We start from the raw sequence: 21,758 nt of genomic DNA on the forward strand, positions 1-21,758 counted from the left end.
CCACTTCCCTTGTCACCCTGTCTCCTAATTTGTATGTTTATGCATCTGTCTGTCCTCTGGATGGGGGCTCCTCCAAGGGCAGGAGCCTGCATTGGCATGATGCTGTCTCCCCAGTGCCTGGACAGTACCTGGCCACACTCGAAAACTGTGTTGATGGAACATTGCCCTCTACGTGCCAAGCATCCTGCTGTGTGCTTCCATGTGGATTATCTTGTCTGAGCTTCAGGAACACTTTACGGGGTAGGCAAAATTTTTTCTACAACCATACTGAAGGACGATAAACTGTGCTTATCAGTTTTGACAATGTATATACCTATAAACCAGCAACGATGACATTTTCATCACTCCTAAAATCCCTCCCTCCCTTCCTCTCTCCAACTATAGGTTTATTCCCCAGTTTACAGGGGAGGAAATCAAGGTACTGAGAGATTAACCTTCCCAGAGACACTCAGCCAGCAAGAGGTCACTCCAGGATTTGAACCAAGGCGACCTGCCCATGGCCTCTCAGCCACTGCTAGTTGCTGCCCAGGTGGTCATGGGCAGAGGGTGGGTGCGTGTGACTGTAAAGAGGCCACCCTGGGAAGTCCTCCCTCCTCTGCACCACCCCTGCTCAGGTCCAAGAAGATGATTTATGAAGAGATGTTGGTATGTCTGTCTCAGTGACTGAGGGTGTGTGCATGTGTGAGGAACAGGCTGTCGCCCCAGAGGGATGTTTGGGTACAAAGGGCAGATGAGAGAGACACCGCAAAGAGACCAGACAAAGTGTCCTAAAGCCAGGAGCCAGGTGATGCAGTGAGCCTGCGGGTCCCATGGTGGGTGCTGGGCTCAGCGGGTGTGCGTGTGACTCTGTGACTGTGACCATGTGACTGCTGAAGACAGGGACATAGCAGCTCCCAGAGCTAGGGGCGGATGGTGTTAACTGTGTGAATGCTGGTGTGGGTGGGCGGCCTTGGGCCTGGAACCTGGGGGCTGAGGGAAGTAGTAAACATCAGGGTGACTGGCGGATCATGACGGTAGTCCTGCAAGGGTGCTGCAGGATTGTGGGGGTTTGTGTGACTTTGCAGTTCAACAGATTCAAATTCAGTCAATGCTGGCAGTGCCTGTTGTATGCCAGGCAACCAGCTAGGAGGAGGAGACAAGGACCCAGCTTTCGGCTGAACGGTACTGGCTGTGGGTTTCGTGCGATCATCTTGCGGATGGCTTGGGGCTGGGTGCTTTCCGTCCTTTCTGGCATTAGGTCCTCACGGTAACCGTACCCCACTTTGAGGCTAGCCAGAGGAGCGGAGAAAGAAAGTGACTTGCCCAAGGTGACCCAGCTACTCAGCACCAGGGCATGACATTGCAGAGCCTGAGTCCTTCTCCACCATGCCTGTGCCCAGGGTGCAAATGTCTGGTCCTGGATGCCAACTTGGATGGCCATGGCCCTGGAGACATCTCCTCAAACACATGGAACCAGGCCACACGGTCACTCTGCTGAGGGGCTCAGAGGTTGGTTGCCCCTTTTCCAAGGGCCAGACTCCGGGACAGAGGTGCTGCTGGGCTCTCAGAGACCCCTAAGCGCCCCATCCTTGCCTCAGGCCTTCCCAAGCTCCTGCCCCCGCCCCCTCTTTCCCTCCCGGTGCTGACTCTCGGCCAGAAGAGGAAAGGCTGTCTCCACCCACCTCTCGCACTCTCCCTTCTCCTTTATAAAGGCCGGAACAGCTGAAAGGGTGGCAACTTCTCCTCCAGCCGCCGGGAGCAGCCCGCCTGCCTCCCTGAGCGCGCAACCTCCCCCGCTGCCTCTGTGAGGGCTCTCCTCTGGCCGCCAGCGCCCATCCATTCCCGGATGAGATATTTTGCACACACGCTGGCAAAAAAAAAAAAAGCCCACCCTCCAGCCTCGTTGCAAAGAGAAAGCCGGAGCAGACGCAGCTCAAAGCCCGCAGAGGACGCCCAGAGTGGCGAGCGGGCGGACAGACGGACCTACCGACTCGCGCCGCGTCCACCTGTCTGCCGCGCACGGCCCAGGGCACAGCGGGCACGCCGCGCGCGCGGAGCAGCCGTGCCCGCCGCCCGGGCCCCGCGCCAGGGCGCACACGCTCCGGCCCCCCCACCCGGCCCGGGCGGGAGTTTGCACCTCTCCCTGCCCGGGTACTCGGGCCGCCGCTGCAAAGCCAACTTTGGGAAAAGTTTTAGGGGGGAGACTTTGGCTTTGAAGTGCCCAGCTCTGCGCTTTCCGACTTCGGGGGGCTTTCCAGAAAATGTTGCAAAAAAGCTAAGCCGGTGGGCAGAGGAGAACGCCCGTAGCCGGCGTGAAGACGAGCCATCGGCTGCCGTGTTCTTTTTCCTCTTGGAGGTTGGAGTCCCCTGGGCGCCCCCACACGGCTAGACGCCTCGGCGGGTTCGCGACGCAGCCCCCCGGCAGTGGATGCTCGCTCCGGCTCGGGATCCGCCCAGGTAGCGGCCTCGGACCCTGGTCCCGCGCCCAGGCCCTTCCCAACCCACCAACGACGGAGCCGGGGTCGAAGGCGGCGGCGCCCAGGGGCCATGCGGGTGAGCCGCGGCAGCGGCTGCAGCGGCCTGAGCGCCTGATCGCCGCAGACCCCAGCCTAGCCCATCTCCTTCTCCAGCCCCCGCCCTCCACCCTGGCCGCGGGGGCGGCGCGCTCCGTCCACGCGTCCGGGGCCCCGCGGGGCCGGGCCCGGAGTCGGCATGAATCGCTGCTGGGCGCTCTTCCTGTCTCTCTGCTGCTACCTGCGTCTGGTCAGCGCCGAGGTGAGTTGCGACGGTGGTGGGGCTGGTTCGTTTCATTCATTACCTCCGCCCCCACCTTTGGCCGCCCTCTCCCCTCCCTGCAGTGAACTTTGGACCCTTGCAGCCCGTGGGCTTGGCGCTGGGCGCTAGGTGACCTCCGAGGGCTGAAACGCGAGGTCCGGGGGGTGCCAGGCTCTCAAGGGAGCAGGCAGCGGTGGTTTTCTTTCCCAGGGGCGATCCTAGATCTCCGCGCCTTTAAGCTTCGGGAGAGGGTGTGTGTGGACCTGTCTCCCACCCCTCAGGGACCCGAGAATAAGCCTCTTCCCAGCTGAAGGGAGAGGGGGTGGGGTGGTGCCGAGGGTGCAGAAGACAGCGCGTCCTCCCAAGCCCACTTCGGTTCCAGCTTAGGTTCTATCCGGGACCCGGCTTGCACGGAAGGTGCGAGCTCGCGCAAATGGTTGCAGCCACGCCAGACGTTTTTATATCCAGAGGTTTGCGTCCCACCCTGGCCCCCGCTCCCGGTCGGGATGGGCTCCCTCAGGCCCGCACAGGGCATGCCCAGCCCCAGAGCGCGGTCCTGGAGCAGCCTGTGTATTGGGCGCGGCGGGGGTGCCGAGAGACAGGCTTCGGGCACTCGGCATTAGGGAGGAGTGGGGGCTCTTAAGGAATCCAGCCCTAAGGCGGTGTGTGCCTGAGGCCCCGCCATACCTGCGCCCGCACCCTGCAAGAGGAATCGCTCTCCCTCGCTTGCAGGGTGCGGAGCGCGCCGCCTGGAAAAGCCTAGCTGCAAGGGAGGTGGGATATAAAAACGTCTGCAGGAGCTATCGGGTCGGATCAGTCCCCCACCCCGCCCAGCCTCACGTAGCAGTGAGTTGGCAAGTCTACCCGGAATCCAGGTGGGAAAGGGGGCGGGGCAGGTAGGAGGCGCGCGGTGGAGGGGATCGGAGGGCAGCGGGGAACGCGTCCCGCCTCGGCCGGGTCGCGGCTGGGAGCCTGCACCTCGCCCGCTCCCGGGAGGGCTGGCCCCTCTCGGTCTCCTGCGAGGCACAGGAAGAAGGCGGCGGCGGCGAAGGGGTTAAGGTGAAGGGCTTCCAGGCCGCGGCCCGGCCTTGGGCCGCCGCCAGTGCAGGTTGTTTTGACCACGCAGGAGCCGTCGCCGTCTCCTTTTGTTCTCGGGGCTCCTCGAGGGCCGCCGGCCGCCCGCCCTGGGGCCCCGCCCTTCCGCGGCCGCCCCCCGCGGCCCGCACCCGGGAGGGAGGACGCGGAGCTCGGCCTGGCCGCCCGCAGGCTCCTCCCGACGCCCCCTCCTCTCCTCCTGTAGCCCCCCGGGCCGCGGCCAGCTGTTGGGGAGGGGGCGCCGGCCGGCCCCAGCTGCCGCTTCGCCGCGGGGCCTGGGGGCTGGGCCCGGTGCCAGGGCGTCCTGGGAACGGCGGCGCCCCCGCCGCTGCTCTCCGCAGCCCACCCCGCTTGGCCCCCCGACTCGCTCACTCACCCCACGCATGCACACTCTTGGCCGGAGGCGATGCTGCGCTCCGGCTGACGGGCGCGCAGAGCGACGGGCACGCACTACCGCGGCCGGGTCGCGCGCCCGCCGCCGCCACGCCCGAACACACGCGGGGCACACGCGCGCGCACCACACACACACACGCACGGTCCCCGCACACGCGGCCTGAGCACACGTGCGCACACACCCACGCACGCACGCACAGCCCAGAACCAACTGTCCACCGCCGCGCCACAGGTGGGCCCCCATGGGCCCTGGAACCTCCTCACCTCTGTAGCGACTCCATTTCCTTCCTGGGTGCCATAAGGGAGAGGAAACAGGGACCCTCCCATTAGGTCCTGGCTCCACGACACCCACGGTTTTTTTTGGTCAAGCATTAATTACCCTCCTGTGATTACTTTTTTCAACCCCTCCCATGTGGTTGAATATGGTGTTGATGTACTTGGCGGGCACTGTCATGGCCAGGGCCCTTCTCTGAATCTTCAAGACTGGAGGACTCTGAGCAGCTGAGGGGGTTCCCACCCCCCACTGTTCTGTCCTCTTTGCTGATCCCAGCATGCCCTGGAGAGGCTGGGTGACAGCTGGATAAGGCTTTCCCAGGCCTGCCCTTGCCATTCCCAGCTTCATCCAGCACCTCCTCCTTCTTTCCCACAACTCCTTGGGTATGTATTTTAGGGGGGGAGGTATGGCACAGAAGTTGGTGCCTGCCCTTCTCACTTTAATCGCAGCATCCTTGAACAAATACATGACTCTCAGGACCCCACAGTTGTGTGGTGCTTTGCAGTTTACAAAGCACTTTCCTACTAAGCCGGAGTAAGCCTCAGGCAGCTCTGGAGGAAGAAACCTAAACCTGTGGACATGGGGCTCAGTCTAGGCAAGGGCACTCCAGGAGGGCTTGCTGGCAGAGGTGGCCTTGGGGCTGGCCATGTCCCAGGCATGTGTGGACTGAGCCTCAGGTGGAGTCCTCAGCAGCTGAGAAAGAGGGTTGGGAGGTCTGAGACAGGGCCTGGTAGGGGATTGGTGTAGGCCTGCGAGGTCCCATCTCCATCAGCTGAGCTTGCTTCTGGGGAGGGTGACTCCCACTGTCATATGATGCCTCCTGTCTCAACACCCTTATGGTGGGAAAGAGTGAAAAGGCCCCACAGCCCTTTGCCACGCAGCTGCCTTCTGGTTTGCTAATGCCTTAGGTGGTGGGAAATCAACTCACTGGAGTCTCCAAGCTCTAGAATTGTCTGCAAGGTTAGAATTTGGAGTTCTGGTGCAAGACCTAGGAACAATGTGTGTGTGTGTGTGTGTGTGAGAGAGAGAGAGAGAGAGAGATTGATTGATTCAGCAGGAGTGCTAAAAGAGGTGGTTGCAGTAAGCCTCAAATGTCCCTCTCAAAGTCCTCCCTCACCCCCCGTTGAAAGGCCCCTTCTAGGACAGCTATTTTCATTTTGGGGTTTATTTAGTTGTTTATTATCTGTTTTTCCTCACTGGAGTGAGGAAAGAATTTTTGTCTTAGTCACCACATCTCTCATGCTTAGAACAGGTGCCTGGACTGTGGCGGGTGATCTGTAAATGTTTGTGGAAAGGACAGCTAATACTGGGGGCAGCGGAGGGACCAGATATGTGTCCGGCGCTTGCTAAGTGCTTTATAAACACGACCTCGTTTAGTTCACAGCCCAGGGCAGCCCAGCACGGCCATACTGCCCTCCAGCAGGCATCCTCCTCTGAGCTCCACCCCCATCTTGAGAGACAAACCCATCTTTCTTTTCCATGTCTTAGGACTTGGGCCACGAAGATTGGACAGGACAGAGGGGAAGAAACAAGGAAAATCAGATTGCAAAGGTTCTGTGCATCTCGAACTGGGCCTCATTTTCTGCTTCCTAAAAATATGAGAAGGTTGGATTAGCTCAGAGTTCCCCAAGAGCAGCAGAATTACCGGGTCTCTTGAAAATGCAGAGTCCTGGGCCCCGCCTGGTGCTGGGAGTTGGGACAGAGGTGGGGGCGGGGAGCAGTGGCTGCCAGGACTGGATTGCTGCGCTGGCCCACTCTCTTTTTGCTTTGACAGTTTTTCTGCTCGAGGGAGAGCTGGGGGGCCAGGGAGAGGCTGGGTGCAGGTTAAGGTGGGGTGGGGGAGTGGGAGGGTCCCAGGAGCAAGAGGGAAGGGCCATGGTAGGTGGGAAGTGCTGCTTCTAAATGGCTTCCGTGGTCTGCCCAGAGGAGGCTCCTTCAAAGGGCTTGGCTTTGGCACTGAATCTAAATTAGGCCCGAGACTCTCAGGCAGGCAGGCGCTGGAGGCTGGTCGGCTTCTCCGGCTTCTCCCTCTGCCAGCCACAGACAACGCCCCTGGTCGCATGGGCTGACCCTGTTGTCTCTCTCAGCTGAACAGAAGGCCGGCAGGCGGGCAGGGGAGTGTGTGTGTCTGCGTGTGAGCTCGGGCCCAGGTAGAGGGTGGGGTCCAAGCCCATTTGATCTTCCAGCCTGCTTGGGAGCAGGTAATTCACCTGGCCTCACACTGGCTGGTGCCCTTCCTACCTTCTGCAGCTGGTGTTGGGGGTGGGGCGGGGTGGGGAGGAGGCTGTTTGCCTTGGCTCCCTCCGCTGGCTGTGCCCCAAGCTGCCTTCTTGCCACGCCCTCGCCCTGCCAGAAACCCCAGGCCTGAGATCTGGGGCAGCTTCTTCAGAGTGCCAGGCCTCTTTTTCCAGCTCTGAGGGGAGCTGCCCACCTGAGGAGACTTCTAGAACCTGCACCCAGGAAAACCCTCACCCTGCGCTCACTCTCCCACACCAAGAGGAGCCTTTGGCCCCAAGCAGGTGCCCAGGCAAGTCTCCACTCAGGGCACTGCGTCCTGGGGCTGGCCATAGGCTGAATTTCCTCAGCCTTCACCCACCCCCAGCCCTGGAAGGGACCCATCAGCCCACGCGGCCCCAGGCAGTGCCAGCGTGAGACTAGGGTACCATTTCCTGTGACCCAGCACAGGGGATAATGCAAAGCCACACACTCTGCCAAGGGCAGGCAGCTCTCCACCCACCCATTGTCATCCTCAAAAATGTCCTGCACTGCTTTCCCTTGGGTATGCGTGCTGCTCCCTGCTGCCACACTGAAGGCATGGTGATGACCACAGCTACAGCTCATTAAGTACCCATTATTTGCTGGCTGCTCTGCTAGGTGCAATTACACCTCCCAGTAACCCCAGTGAGGTATTATTAGCCCCATTGAAAAGATAAAGAACCTGAGGTTTTAGGTTGTTAAAGACCTATTTCAACAATCCAGGTTTCCCTGGCAGCTGAGGCCTTTGCTCTTTTGACTATACATACAGTTTCTCGGCCTCTGCACTGTTGACATTTTGGGCCAGACAAGTCTTTATTGTAGATGGCCGCCCTGTGCTTAGTAGGCTATTTAGCGGCATCCCCGGCCCCCACTTACTAGATGCCGGTAGCAAGCTTCTAGTCATGATGACCAAAAAGTGCCTCCAGACATGGCCAGTATCCCCTGGGGGCCACTGCCCTGGTTGAGAACCTCTGCTCTGTGACCTGCACTGAGTCAAGAGCAGACAGGAACTGAGAACAGTCCCGAGAAGCTCCTTGGTGGGCTGAGAGAGAGAGAGAGGCCCAGCTCTACTTGTACTAGCGGTATTGACCTGTAGCCATTTACTTAATTTTTCTAAGCCTCAGCTTCCTCATCTGGAAAAGAGGGATAAAAATAGTGCCGACCTCTGGGGATTGGTAGTTAGTACAGCATTTCGCTCAGTGCCTGGCTCATAGTCAGCACTTAATGAGTTAGCTGTGGTATTATCAAATCCAGGAGCTCTTAGTGAGTCCTGGGCACCCAGTGACCCAGTTACTAGAAGCATGTGCAGGAATGGACTTTCTGCTTAGAATACAGTGGACTCTGTAGGAGGCGGTTTGTGTAGGGGGTGGGGGAGGACTATCTCAGGTGGTCCTCTTGGTGGAGGAGGTGGGAAAAGCATGCAGGAGAGAACCTCAGGGAGAAGGGGATAGTCCTTCAGGCATTTTACCAGTATTTATTGAGCACCTACTGTGTGCTTCTCCCCAGTCTCTATCCTGGGCTCTCCCCAAGGGAGCCTTCGGTGGGGAGGCCTGGGTTTGTTTCCATAAGTTGTCTCTTTTGCATTGTAGGCTGAGTCCAGGGCATCTGCTGGGCCCGATTGGGGGCTGCCTACTCCACCATGGCTGGCAGCTGCAGCCACCTCTCCAGTGAGCAAGGAAGTCTTGGCACGAATGCAACATGCCATTTGGTACTGGGCTTTTGGTCCCCTCTCCTGGGGAGGTTAATTGCATCATTACTCCTTAAACAGCCTGGGAGACCCCCACCTTGGCTTTCCTCCTGCCAGCCCCTGGACAGAGTTAGAATCAAATGTCTTAAACCCCCTCAATTTACAGGTGAGAGCCAGGACCAGAGATGGGCAGTGACCAGCCTGAGGTCACAGGTGGTTATCAGCAGTAGAGGGTGGACTTTAGCTCTCTGGATCACTAGTTCTGGGGGTGACAGAACCCTTTAGGGAAGTGGCTTGTCTTGATCTTAGCTGTTCTGTTCTTGGGTTGGGTCCTCTGTTCACATTTGGAGCCCACACAAGGTGTGGTCTCTCGCCTCGGGTTGGAAGAAGCAGCATAGGGTGGAGAGGGGGGAGGACAGCGAGGGGCGGTTAAGCCAACTCCCCTACGCCTCTCACACATGCAGCCCCTGGCTCTCTGGCTGCACAGCTGTGGACCCTGAAGGAAAGACCCCCAACTCCCAGCCAAGCTTATTGCTAGGCCCCAACCTTCCCTCCCTCGAATCTCTCGATAGCCCTAGACACCCAGCCAGGATGATAAGCTCCATGTTCAAGTGAAGAAACTGAGCTCGGGGGTTTCAAGGAATTCATTTTAAAAGCAGTTATGCCCCTGCTTCACCCTGGGTTCACTGGCTCCGAGGTTGACTCGGGTGGCCAGAGCTGGAACCCCTGGAGGAGGTGTTCCCTGATGCCACTAGAGGTGTCAAGGAAATGAAGTTTTGGGGGAAGCTAGAAACTGATCCATCACCAGGCCCCTAGCAGAGCTTTTAGGGAGAGCCCAATGGGGCTGAGCTTGAGGTGAGATGACCTTCAGATGGCCTCCCTCCCTGGGAGGCACCCGCGCTAAGCCTCCTGGAACTCCAGTCCTCGGAGTGCTCACTGAGCCAACTAGAGCGGGAGCTCGTCCCTTCTTAATCCAGGGAAACTGAGGCACACAGTTATTAATCCCAAGGTTAAACGGTAGTAAGCCAGGTCATCCGATGCGCTCCCCAGGGCTCCTTCCACGAGACCGTGCCGTCCTGTGTGTGTTTGTACAGGTGTGCGTGTTCGCATGCGCGTGAGTTCAGGTGTGCAGCAGCATCTGACACGTTTTCTTGCCCCGAGAAGCTGGGTGTCCAGATCATGTTTCTCAGCTTCTCATCTGTCCTCACCTCTTTCTCCAGACCTCTGGCATCAGTCCCTCAGGTCTCCCTGGACTGTGAGGGATGTGGCCGCGTCCTTCCTATTGGGCTGCGCTCATGTCATTGTGGGACCTGTGGTTTCCCCGGAGGAAGCCCGGCTCCAAGTGGGGCCTGTTAAAGTGCTTATTAAGTTTCAAGTGTTTCTGGTAACAAGCCAGAGGAGCTCTAAAAATAGGGTTCGGTAGGGCATGGGGCATGGGTACGCTTTCAGGTTTCCCGCTGCATCTGAGGATTCCCTTCTCCCGTCTTTGAGTGAGAGACTAAATAAACATCGTTAGTCCTTGCGGCCTCCTGAGACCATCCAACTCTGCGAGGAGGATTTATTAGACACCTCTCGTACCCATGAGATTGGGAGTACAGGCTCTGGCATCCAAAAGTTGGGTTTTCATGCAGATTCTGCTGATAATTGGCTGTAGGGCTCCAAGAAAGGGAGCCGCCTCTTTGAGCTTCCGTTTTCTCATCTCTGATAATTAGATCTCCCATGACAAATGTTGGCTGTCATTAGCTGTCAGGTATGGAGCCTGTCAGGTTGTGGAGCCTCCCAGAACCTGTTGTATGATGGGGGAAATGGATGTACACAGTCAAATCTCAGAGCAAGCTGGGGTTCCTACTGGGAGGCAGAGATGCAGCATCTGAGCTGGGTCATCGGCAAGTTTTGGCCCTCAGGCCTTTGTGCTCCTGGAGTCTGCCTTCTGCCCACCCCCAGCCTGGCCGTTCGTCTGTCTGTGGCCGGAGGAGGCCCTGCAGGAATTTTCCATCGGAGGGAGTGTCTGTGTCGGGGGGGAAGAGGGCCAGGGCTGGGAAGCTCTTCCTCCAAGTTCACTTGGTTCCACGGTGTCTACCTGGCAGGGAGACCCCATCCCCGAGGAGCTCTACGAGATGCTGAGTGACCACTCTATCCGCTCCTTCGATGACCTCCAGCGCCTGCTGCACGGAGACTCCGTAGGTAAATTGAATCCTTGTCCGGTGCTCTGGGTCCCCGGGAGCTGTAGGCCAGGGCAAGCCCCGCTTCCTTGACAGCCAGAGAATCAGAGGCCTGTGGCAGCCCTCGGAGGACTGGGCCACGCCTGTCTGGAGCAGGGCTGAGTGGGCGGACAGGTTGGTACCTAGGATGTGGGGTGTGGCAGGAGAAGCACCCACATGTGGCTCTGGCTTGGTGCAGAGGGTGGGGCGCTGGGAGGAGGTACCCAGGACATCTGCCCAATGAGGATCCAGGTGTGGACTCAGCCAGGGGGCTGGTGCTAGAGGAGGCGCCTCCCTGCCCCTCTGGCCGAGGGCCTGCTCTACAAGGTCTCTTGGGGACACCTGGCCTGGACCAGCGGGCAGCCCTGCCCGTGCCCGAGAGCAGACGCAGTGAATGGGCACGTGCTTGGTGGCACACACGTGGCAGGGCTGGCGGGCTGGGTCGGGAATGTATTTATAAATGCTGTCTTCAGAGCAAATTCCGTTCTATTCTAACCTCTAGCCTATTCCCTGGAGCTCTGGTCAGCACCCCCCCTGCACCCCCAGCTCCCCTTCCCTCTGGGGTTTTGTCTCTTTGTCACTTTGTAATCCTTGCCCAGACTGCTATCTACGGGGGACAGCATTTCCTGCCTTTGTTTCCTCTCCCCGTTGGGCCCCTGGCTCCCTCTCAAAAGCATTCCCGGGCCCTTTCAAACTCTCCTGTGCCTGGGGCTGGTGAGGCAGGCCGGAGGGGGCCCCAGCTGGGCCCACCTATTGTTCACCAGGCCCCCCACCCGACGTCTCCCACACCCCCACCCCATGCCAGACTGGCCAGCCCTGGCCAACACAATGGGGCAACTTCCAAATTTAGCTTTTCTGCTGTTTCTTTCCAAGGTCCTTCGCCCCCACCCTCGGACAGCCCCTCCACACCCCGGGTGGGGGTCGGGATCAGAGACAGGTTTTCAATAGCGGCCTGTTTCGAGGCAACCATGTGGCTATTTTTTCCTAATCGACTTAACCTTTCCACAAAACACATCTTTTCCCCATCTCCTCCCCACCAGGGACATTCCAGAGATGGCAGAGAGAAAGGAAGGGAGCGAGAGGGACAGACAGACAGTGCTGACGTGGGACAGTAGGCTAGACGGAAACGTCCCACTTTTAGGAAAGTCTGCTCCAAACAGGACCCCTTGAGAGCCCACGGGGTTGAGCTGAAGCTTGGCCATTGGCAGGGCCAGTGGCATGGGGACAAGAGCGGGTCCCAGACAGCCCTCTGTTTGTTTGCTGGCTTGCAGCCATCAGAGAGCTAGAAGAGTCTGCCCACCATTCAACGTCAAGCTCAAAGTCCTCCTGTCCATCCCTTGGCTCCGGCGGCCGGCTTCCAGCCACCTCTCTAGAGACAAGGATGTCTCCCAGGAGTGCTGATGGTGCTGAGATCAGGGCCTCCCAGGCTGGGCAAGGGAGCTGTAGTTGTGACCTTAGGAATAAATGGACAGCTTAGGGCTAAAGGTTAGAGGGAGAGAGACAGAAGCACAATGAGAGGCTGGGAGATGGAGAGAGACCAAGACCTAGAAGCGCCCCTCCCCCCTCCAGCAAGGGCTCCCCCATCCCAGTAGCCCTGGCTCCTCACCCCTCTCAGCCTTCAGCCCCCACTCCCGCTCCTCTCCCTCCTGCCCTCTCTCCCGCCCAACTGGGCCATTGTCAGGGGCTCCAGAGGGGCTGGGTCCAGGGCATGCCGGTCCCCCCCTGGGGATTCTGGGAATTTCTCCATTCAGCACTTCCTATGGGAACGCTGGGTGGAGGGGCATTGGAAAGTGGCCTCAGAGCTCTGGGTCCTTGCCCTGCCCCGGAGGCCAAGAAGGGTTCGCTTACAGTAGCGAGAGAGAAGGGTTATTTTTAACTCCATTGACATGAGTTCTGTCTAAAAAATGTGACGGAAGAGCCAAGAGTGGGGCTGAAGGCCCCCTAAGAACACAACCAGGAACCCACCACCTCCTGAGCCTTGTGGCCACCCTGGGGGTTGCCTGGAGAGCCCCCTCTTTAGAGCTAGGACTTTGGGTTTACAGGGAGTTGGACTGGATGGGGAGTCTTCTCTGGAGTGGGGTCCCTCCTGGTGAGGGGCAAGAGGCTGTCCCCCCACCTGTCCCAGGTCCCCCATCAGAGCCCACACCCCAGCAGTTATCAGAGTGTGTCTGACTGTGCCTTCTCTTGCAGATGAAGACGGGGCCGAATTGGACCTGAATTTGACCCGGTCCCATTCTGGAGGCAAGCCAGAGAGCTTATCTCGAGGGAGAAGGAGCCTAGGTAAGAACGAGGGTGAGAATGGGGGCGCCTCAAAGGTGGGGGCCCAGGGAGGAGAACTGGGGCATGCAGCTGCTCGAGGCTGTGAGGGAGGGCCTCGTTTGTCCCACACGCAGGGCTGGGTTGAGCTAAGAGGGAATAGCACCCTTAAATAACCCTATATTGAGTTGAGTCATCTTGCCCCACCCCCAAAACACACTTTTCCCTAAATATAGTGTTTTTAACTTCATTTGTTTATTACTTCAACTCTAGAGATAGCTATTATTAACCCTATTTTATAGAGTTGGAAACTGGAGCCCAGAGAGGGTTAAAGAAGTGGCTGTGGTCACACAGCTAGCAAGTGACAGAGCTGGGGTCCCGACGGCTCTTCTCGGTTGGACCCAGTGCCATGCTGGCTGCATGTCCCTGTCCTTGCTGTGGCTAAGGGCTGCGGCCTGGGACAGCCGGCGTGGAACTGAGCCTGGGACCTGCCTCCTGCTCTATTGCAAAGGCCAAAAGAAGAATGTAGATCACTAGGTCCCACGAAGCCTTCCCAGGGGAGGCCAGTGCTCACTCCAGGCTCCTCCTCCTATCCACCCACCTTCAGTCACCCAAACACTGTAGACCGGGGCTGCGGGGGGCCTCCAGATAAGAGTTGGTAGCTTGAGTTCCCATTTTTGCTCTATCAATTTGGGCAGCTAGTTTAGCTCTCAGAGCCCTGGTTTGTCTCTACGTGAATAACGAATGACAAACCCCAGCATTGACTGTACGCTTGCTGTAGGCAGCGTCGTTCCTTCGGTCTGCAAGTGCTGTGTCATTGCTGTTATTACGTCATTTCATAGATGAGGAAACTGTGGCTTCGAGAGAAGCCATGGTGTCAGGGTAGATTACAGTGTAAAATGGCCAAATAATGTGGTTACAAGATACTACCTGAGTGAGGGCCGCACCTCGGGCAAAGCCGTAAAGGCGGGAAATCCAGTGCAGTGGGCGGGGCCTGGCGGCAGGGATCTACGCCACACGTGCCGGCGCCGTCTGAATGACCTCGCTTGATCCTGACAACGGTTCTTGGCTGTAGATCTCATCCTCCCCATTCGCACATGGGGAAACCGAGGCTTAGAACGTATCGGCCACCTGCCCAAGTCTCATGGCTGCTAACAGCCAGGACTCGAAACCTCCCCCAGGGTGGAAGGGAGAGGGACTCGGCCAGCCAGTTTGGAGAGAGAGCCGTCGGAGAGGTGTTCTGCTGGGCCTTCCTGCCAAGCGTGGGCTCTGGGCAGGCCGTCCGTCCTGAGAAAAGGGCCCTCTCCCTTCAGATTCCCCGACGGTCGCCGAACCAGCCATGATCGCCGAGTGCAAGACGCGCACCGAGGTGTTTGAGATCTCCCGGCGCCTCGTCGACCGCACCAACGCCAACTTCCTGGTGTGGCCGCCCTGCGTGGAGGTGCAGCGCTGCTCCGGCTGCTGCAGCAATCGCAACGTGCAGTGCCGCCCCACCCAGGTGCAGCTGCGCCACGTCCAGGTGCGCAGGCCCCTTGCCCCCCGGGCTGGCCCACCCCGCTGGCGCTTGTGACTCACTGACCGGGCTTCCAGATGGGTCAAAAGGCACTCCTGGCAGGCTGCAGGGCCGTGTCCAGAGAGCCGTCTCAGGAAGCTCTCCAGACAGGTGCGCTGAGGCCGCCCAACAGTCTGAGTATGGGACGTTAAGTAAAGGGTGCTGCCTCGTCCTCTACAGGGGTAAAATTCCAAAATGTCTCTTAAAGAGACACGTCTACAAACATATTAGACACTCAAAACGTTCTGGGCGGCTGCTCGGATTCTGCCAGGGCTTCCCCCGCACCGCCCCCCACCCCCCCGCCGTCCTGGCCTGTCAATTTTCTTTACTCTGCCGAGAGAAAGGCTCCCCTGCATCTGTGACACCTGCTCTTCTCCCTTTGACAAGCTTTGTCTTCAATAAGGAGGGTGCAGGGACCCTCCCGGCCACAGACACTGCAAGAGCTGGGGCAGCCCCTAGCACAGAGTCAGAATGCTGCATTCTGCCTCTTTTCTGGAAAGATCCACTCTGACTCAAGGGAAATTTTCGAGTCGAGGCTGTCCCGGGGAGTTCCTGATCTCGTGCCAGGCAGAGCGACGTCAGAGAAGCCTCAGTTGGCTTCTAATTCACGTGGAAATGTTTCTACACCCCCTGGGCTAGGCTCACCCACATGCTGACTCCGGCTGGGCCGAGCTGCTGGGCCACTGGTGAGCCCCACTTTTGCTGAGTGCTCTGGCGGCTTTGCCACGCACCCCTCCCCGGCAGTCAGCCGTGGCCTTTCTTGCCCACCTTCCGTCCCAGGCCTGAGCCCTGCTCCCGAGGTTACGAGTATTATTCTCTACCACACCACACACTGTCTTGGTATCTCCTATCCCCGATGCTTCCAGCTGTATGGATGGACACCTGACAGCTGACCTCCCCCTTCTTTACTCCCTCCTGGATAAAGCCTCCCCCCACTTCCTTCCAGACAACCATCTCCCCGCCTCTGCCATAGCCCCTGACCTTGGCTGGCGCTCCAGGAATGAGGACATCACAGGCCCCATGCTCCACCCGGAAATGCCTTTCTCCCTCTCTGGGAGTGCCGTGGGGAGGGGCGCGGGTTGCAGCCAAGCTGGAGGACAGGTCGGGAGGGCTTGTTTTGATGGAAAAGCTACCAGAAGGGCAGAGGGCAAGGTCCTGCTATTGTTTGGGCCACAGTGTCTGCCCTGCTGCTTTCCTCATCCCAGGCTTTCGAGGAAAGATTCTCCACAAGGGACGCTGGGGTGGGAAGACCAAGCAGGTGCCTCCCTCAGACCACACACTGCCTGCGTGGTCTTACAGAGGCACTTGGGTGGTTCTGTCCTCCAGGTGAGAAAGATCGAGATTGTGAGGAAGAAGCCGAGCTTTAAGAAGGCCACAGTGACTCTGGAGGACCACCTGGCATGCAAGTGTGAGACGGTGGTGGCCGCAAGACCTGTGACCCGAAGCCCAGGGAGTTCCCAGGAGCAGCGAGGTAATATCAGTTCAGGGTCTGCCTCTGATGGCCCAGCCCAGCAGTCTGCTTCTCCTGTGGCACCTGCTGGGGCGGAGGAGGGGGAGGGTAATTGGGTCAGGCATGCTCGCCCCCGGTTAAATTTATCCGAAGGTTTCCATCCATCTCACTGAGGACAATCCAGGTTCCTCCCCCACTGGCGAGGCCCTATGTGAGTCCACAGTCCCCGGGTGGCCCTTTGGCCTTGCTGCCAACCAATCCCCTTCACTATGCCACTCCAGCCAGCCTGGCCTTTTTGAGTAGCTGAATATGTTTCTGCCTCAGGACCTTTGCACATGCCACTCTTTCTGAAACTCGCTTCTCTCAGCTCTTTACAAGCCTACTTCTATTCATTTGGGTCTCAGCTCAGAAGTCGCCTCCTCCTAGAAGTCTGCCCTGACCACCCACCCCATCCAGAGGAGCCCCCATCCCAGACTTGTTACCACAGTTCCCTACTCTGTTGAAGGAGTGTATGACATGAGGAGGAACCAGGGCCTGAACGAGAGAAGACCTCACGTACATCGTCTTCAGATATTTGACAGCTTATCCTGTGGATGAGAAGTTGAACTAATTCCTGTAGCCTTGAGGGAGGAATTAGGAGCAATGAGGCAAAGCCAGCAGAGAGATTTTTAACTCCAAAACCCAGTCAGGGGTCTGTGATGGAATTATCTGCCTCGGGATGTAGTGAGTTCCCTGTCACTGGAGGCGTGTAAGTAAAGGCTGGGCATCCATGCAGCAGGGATGTGACAGACAGGGTTCAAGCATCAGATGGCTAAGTGGAGTCAGAGTTCCGTTCCTATCCTTAGACTTCACAAATTCACATAGGTTGACTTAAAAGGGGCATAGTTTGACTTAACAGACTTGAAAGGGATCAAAAAAAAAAAAGATCTGGTCCGATCGCTTCCTCCACATTTTATGGAGGAGTTGCCTGAGGCCCGGAGAAGCGGAGGTCTGGGCTGAAGTCACTCAGCCGGTCCCAGGTCTTGCAAAGTCTCCTCCTGCATTCTTTAGACTATACCCCGCTGCCTTTTCTCCCTTCATTATCTGCAGTAAGGATCAAATGAGAACCCTTAAGTTAATGCGATTAGATGAGCATTAAAAAGTCACACGAGTGACTGTTTCGATTTTCAGTGACTTTCTCCTGTTCGGCGACAGCCATCTCACCGTCATTTCTTATTAACGAACCTTCTGAAGGCAGCGCCGTCTCTCAGCCTCTGTGTCTTGTTCTCAGAGCTGAGCTGAGAGGCCTGGATGCCCGGGGAAGGCCGATGGTTTGACAGCTTCAGACTGACGTGTCGTAAATTATTTATTAGAATGAACCTGGAGAATGACTTTTCTCTTCGGGAAGAATTATATTCTTCTTCATGTTGAGAATGGGGTGGTTTTACATGCATTTGTTTCACACGATTTTCCAAACCACTTTCTTGGGAGGCATGTTCAACCGATTAGTATAGAGATAACGTCTTGCCATTTGCTTTTAGCATTTGGCTCTGTGTGACAGTACTTCTGGCGGCTGTCCACGAGCTGGGCTAAGGCTTAGTGGCGTGCCCCGTGTGATGTGGTGGTGGTCAATGTCAGACCTGTGGGCTCAGATCTCTGCTCTGTCACTTGTGAGCTATGTGACAACCTTGAGCTGGCTTGGGCTTTGCCAGCCCAGCATCCTGCTGGTGGCCCGGTCTCTGGATCAGAAACTCCAGGCCCTCCATGGCTCTCCTGGGTGCAAAGGCCCTGAGTCCCCGAATCACAGAGATGGGCCCACTGCCTCACAGGGGTTTGTGTCTGCAAAGCAGGAGGTCAGGTGTTGACCCCAAAGAGTCAGGTGGGCCAAGGAAGCCTCCAGGAAGTGGTATGCCTTGGCCTTGGCAGAGAAAGCTTTCATTTTCTACCTTGGCCCAGGAGGAAGAGTTGCGAGCTAACCTGGACTGATACTCACAGGCACCAGGATTTACAGCGGGGGGGGGCCGGCAGTCTGGACTCTAGGGACTGACTCCTGGGTACGAATCCCGGTCTCTGGCTCGGTTTCCTCATCTGTCGCATGTAGATGCTTGTACCTGTTGTGAGCTTCGAACGTTGTCAGGTTCGTCAGTGCTAGCTAAGGGTTTCTAGCTATTTCCATGTATTATCTCCTACCCCTAGGAGGCCAGGCCTGCTGGCATCTCAGTTTCGAAGATGGAAATTGAGGCAAAGAGAGTTTATATGACATGCCCCTAAACCACATGACTCGCACGTGGGAGACCCAGGTTCGAACGCAGGTGGTCTGGGCCACCATCCGAGCGCTGGCCTGCCCCACTGTGCTGCTGCTCTAAGTGGAGAGGGCCAGGCAGACGACAGGCACCACCGATGGAAGGGCCCAGCTCCGTGGTCTGGTTCCGGCCCGAAGCCAGCAGCTCCCTCGTCATATGACTGCAAGGGGCTGAGAGGTTGATGGGAGGAAAACTCGACAGGGGATCGAGCCAAGGAAATAAGAGAAAGTTTCTAACAGCCCCTGCCGTCCGCTGATCATGGCTTTCTCTAAACTCAGCAGCAGAGACGACAGCTGTTTCCTTCTGTCCCGAGTCTGTGGGCTGACAGGGCTCAGCTGGGTGGTTCTACTGCTGTCTCTTCTAGTTGGAGTCCATCATCTGGAGGCCACACCAGGACACCTGGGCCTCTGTCCCTCTCCCTGTGGTCCAGGGCCTCTCCTCCCCAGGTGGCCTCTCCCTGGCAGGGTAACCAGACTTCTTATGTGGTGGCACAGGGCTCCCCAAACTGCAAAGGTGGGAGCTACCAGGCCTTTTAAAGCCTTATGCCTAGAACTGGCCCAGCAGCAAGCACTCTACCTGCTTTTATTGATGGACAGATCCAAGTCCAGGCCAGATGCAAGGGGCCTGGGGGACAGAAGGGCACGTTAGTGGGGTAATGACCAAGAACTTGAGCTATAATCCACTCCCCTCTGTGTCTGCCAGCACACTGTCATTGATTCCTTCCACCGGTCCTATCCGGCGGGCAGTCTCATCACCCTCATTTCACAAATGGGGAAACTGAGCCACAGGGTGGTTCAATAATCGTTCCCAAGGCACGTACAGCTGGTGAGCGGTGGACTTGGGATTCGAACCCAGGAGATCTGGCCCCTTCCCTCAGTCCAGAGGTCAGCAGCAGGCCTTGGTCAAGACGGATAGAACCGCCCCACGCCCACCCGCCGCCGCCACAGTAGCTGTCCGCCTGCTGACATGTCCTTTCCTTCTCTTGAGCAGCCAAAACACCCCAAACTCGGATGAGCGTTAGGATGGTGCGAGTCCGCCGGCCCCCCAAGGGGAAGCACAAGAAGTTCAAGCACACGCACGACAAGAAGGCGCTGAAGGAGACCCTTGGAGCCTAGAGGCATCTGCAGGAGAGTGCGGGCAGGTGAGGCCCAGGAGGGGAAACTGAGGCCCAGAACCCTGTATTTCTGTGGTCTGCGGCTTGGGCTATGGGAAAGGTAGGGCTGTAAGCTCTGATTCTCTCTGCCCAGTCATCAACTGAGTTTTTCCACAGGGCAGGTGGGTGGGGGGCTTTGGAGACCCCAGCCCAGCTGTGTCCCAGCCTGCCCTCAGAGAATGTGTAATCTAAACCTCACCTGCCCCAACCCCAAGTGCTGCTGGAAATCAGGAACAGCTGGTCAACCCCAGCTCCCCGCCTCTGGCAAGGCGGGCACGTGAGTGTGGCGTGGAGCTCCTAGGCTGTCTCTGACCCCTGCGTCCCTCTGCTTGCCTTACAGGGTTATTTAATATGGTATTTGCTGTATCGCCCCCATGGGGTCCTTGGAGTGATAATATTGTTCCCCTCGTCCGTCCGTCTCGATGCCTGATGCGGACGGCCAATGGTGCTTCCCCCGGCCCTCCACGCAACCTGCCACCCCCCTGCCAGCGGGTCTTCCCTCAGAGGCCTCCAGCGTCTTGCCCGGAAGCTTGAGAAGGAAACAAAGGACCTGGACTCCATTGCTGTCTTCCTCCCCCGACCCCAAGAATCTGGGATAAGAGTACAGGAGAAACTGATGGGGGAGGAGCTCCCTCCCCCAGCGCCTGGCCCAAGCCACACCTGAGCACTGTGCACCGGCCCAAGGAACCCTGCACGTGGGCCTGAGGACCTCGGCACGGCCTGCTTGGTCCCTGGACCCAAAGCCAGCTCTGATGGGAGCACCCGCAGGCAAGCCAGGGTGCCTCGTACTCTTGCGGCTGAGAACAGATCGGGGAGCACAGACTGGAGAACTGCCCCACCCCCCAGGCCTAGTCACCTCTCCCCGGTCACCTCTGCTCACAGTGGCTTCCTTTCATTTTACACATATGAAATCTTCGAAGATGTGGACTCCTCCGGGCACGTGTGGCCTGAGCGCCCGGCAGCCACGTGCCCTCTCAGATGGGTTGGAGGTGAAGTTTGCTCTGGGGGTGGGTATAGATGGTGACCTGGGCGTCCACTGCCTCCTCCTACTTCCCCTTCCACTTCCTCCTGATTCACCTCTACCTCCACCCTGCATCTTCCTCGTCCCGGCCCTTCAGTCTGCTCCACCAAAGGGACCACCTTTACTGAGGCTCCCAGTGGCCCTACTCACTGCTCCCTAGGGCAGAAGACCAGGGGCTGGGCAGCAGGCGGCCTGTCCATCACGTCCCAGCCCAGCCCAGACTGCAGGGTGAGTGCCGCACAAGGGCACCGCCTGTGGGGGGGCGCTGTTCACATCACAGATGTGGCCAATTTGTATATTTATTATGACAGTTTTCCGGCAGCTGGAAGTAAAGTGTCTTGAGGAAAGGGATCCTTTTCCTGATTGACACAAAGGCTCTGAGTGGACTAGCTGTGCCCCCGCCACAGTCCCTGGCTTGGAGTGGTGGGACAGGAGCGAGTTCATGGTGGGGAGTGGGGAGGCAGCACATCGTCCATCTGGCCTCCATTTCCCCAAGTCCTCGGCTCAAGCAGCCACCCTTCCAGGCAGGTGTGAAAAACCCAAGAGAAAGTCTCTAAGGGAGGGGGCATCCCTGGCACCCCCATGCACACACCCCCATCTTAGATGCTTTTGAATTCCACCTCTGGTAGCTCCTCCCAGGAAACCAGCTCCTGGGCTGGGAGTGGGGAAGACGGGGGAAAGGTCCCCAGGGCCCCCTGGGGGCGGGCTCTGAGCTCCCACCTCCCCACTTTCCACTGCTCTTTCCCCTCCCCCTCTCCAAAATCTGCTTCCTTCAGTTTGTAAAGTCGGTGATTATATTTTTGGGGGCTTTCCTTTTATTTTTTAAATGTAAAATTTATTTATATTCCGTATTTAAAGTTGTAAAAAAAAAATAACCACAAAACCAAACCAAACGAATCCTCCAGAGGTCTGTCTGTTGGCATCGTGCGTGGCAATTACCCTTTCCGCATTGGCAGGATTCGCTGACAGCTTGCCGCGTGTTCCTCTCACTCTAGGAGGCTGAGGCGCACACTCAGGCGCACACGCGCGTGTGTGCACACACAAGTGGGCCCACTGCTCTGGGGGGGCCTCTGTCTGGGGGTGGGAAAGAGCCATATATGGCCCACTCTGCAGGTCTTGGTCCTGCAACAGCTCCTGATACCTGAAACCCGGGTCTCAGCCCTGTGCCTCTCACTGGCAGTGGCCAGAGGTGGTTTTCTCCAGCCTGAGGGTCTCCATGAGAGGAAACCCTCAGCATCGTAGCGTGGGACTGGCTGTGGGGAGGGGCTTCCCACTGCGGGGAAGGCTGGAGGAGGTCCTGGAGGGGCTGTGGGATTTAGAAGGAACACAGCTAAAAGTTGGGTCTACAGAATGATCTTAGCCAGCTGTGTGGCCTTGGGCGAGT

General features: G+C 57.9%; 1 protein-coding gene across 3 annotated transcripts; it reads left to right on the forward strand.

The window, feature by feature from the left end:
* Nucleotides 1-1,638: 1,638 nt before the first annotated feature.
* PDGFB (platelet derived growth factor subunit B) lies at nucleotides 1,639-21,268 on the forward strand. Of its 3 annotated transcripts, none has more exons than XM_039863418.1 (8): nucleotides 1,844-2,754; nucleotides 6,005-6,067; nucleotides 10,547-10,643; nucleotides 12,851-12,940; nucleotides 14,230-14,435; nucleotides 15,795-15,939; nucleotides 19,191-19,341; nucleotides 19,694-21,268. In XM_039863418.1, the coding sequence occupies exons 1-7, from the start codon at nucleotides 2,692-2,694 to the stop codon at nucleotides 19,313-19,315; spliced, it is 789 nt and encodes a 262-aa protein (XP_039719352.1). In that variant the 5' UTR covers nucleotides 1,844-2,691; the 3' UTR covers nucleotides 19,316-19,341; nucleotides 19,694-21,268. The 3 variants fall into 3 exon arrangements, with proteins under 3 accessions (XP_039719354.1, XP_039719352.1, XP_039719353.1); XM_039863419.1 differs by lacking the exons at nucleotides 1,844-2,754; nucleotides 6,005-6,067 and adding exons at nucleotides 6,808-7,043; nucleotides 8,362-8,480; XM_039863420.1 differs by lacking the exon at nucleotides 6,005-6,067 and having other exon boundaries at nucleotides 1,639-2,754.
* The last annotated feature ends 490 nt before the right edge of the window (nucleotides 21,269-21,758 follow it).

This window comes from Pteropus medius, unplaced genomic scaffold (genome assembly GCF_902729225.1).
Source record: "Pteropus medius unplaced genomic scaffold, Ma_sr-lr_union100, whole genome shotgun sequence".
Classification (NCBI taxonomy): domain Eukaryota; kingdom Metazoa; phylum Chordata; class Mammalia; order Chiroptera; family Pteropodidae; genus Pteropus; species Pteropus medius.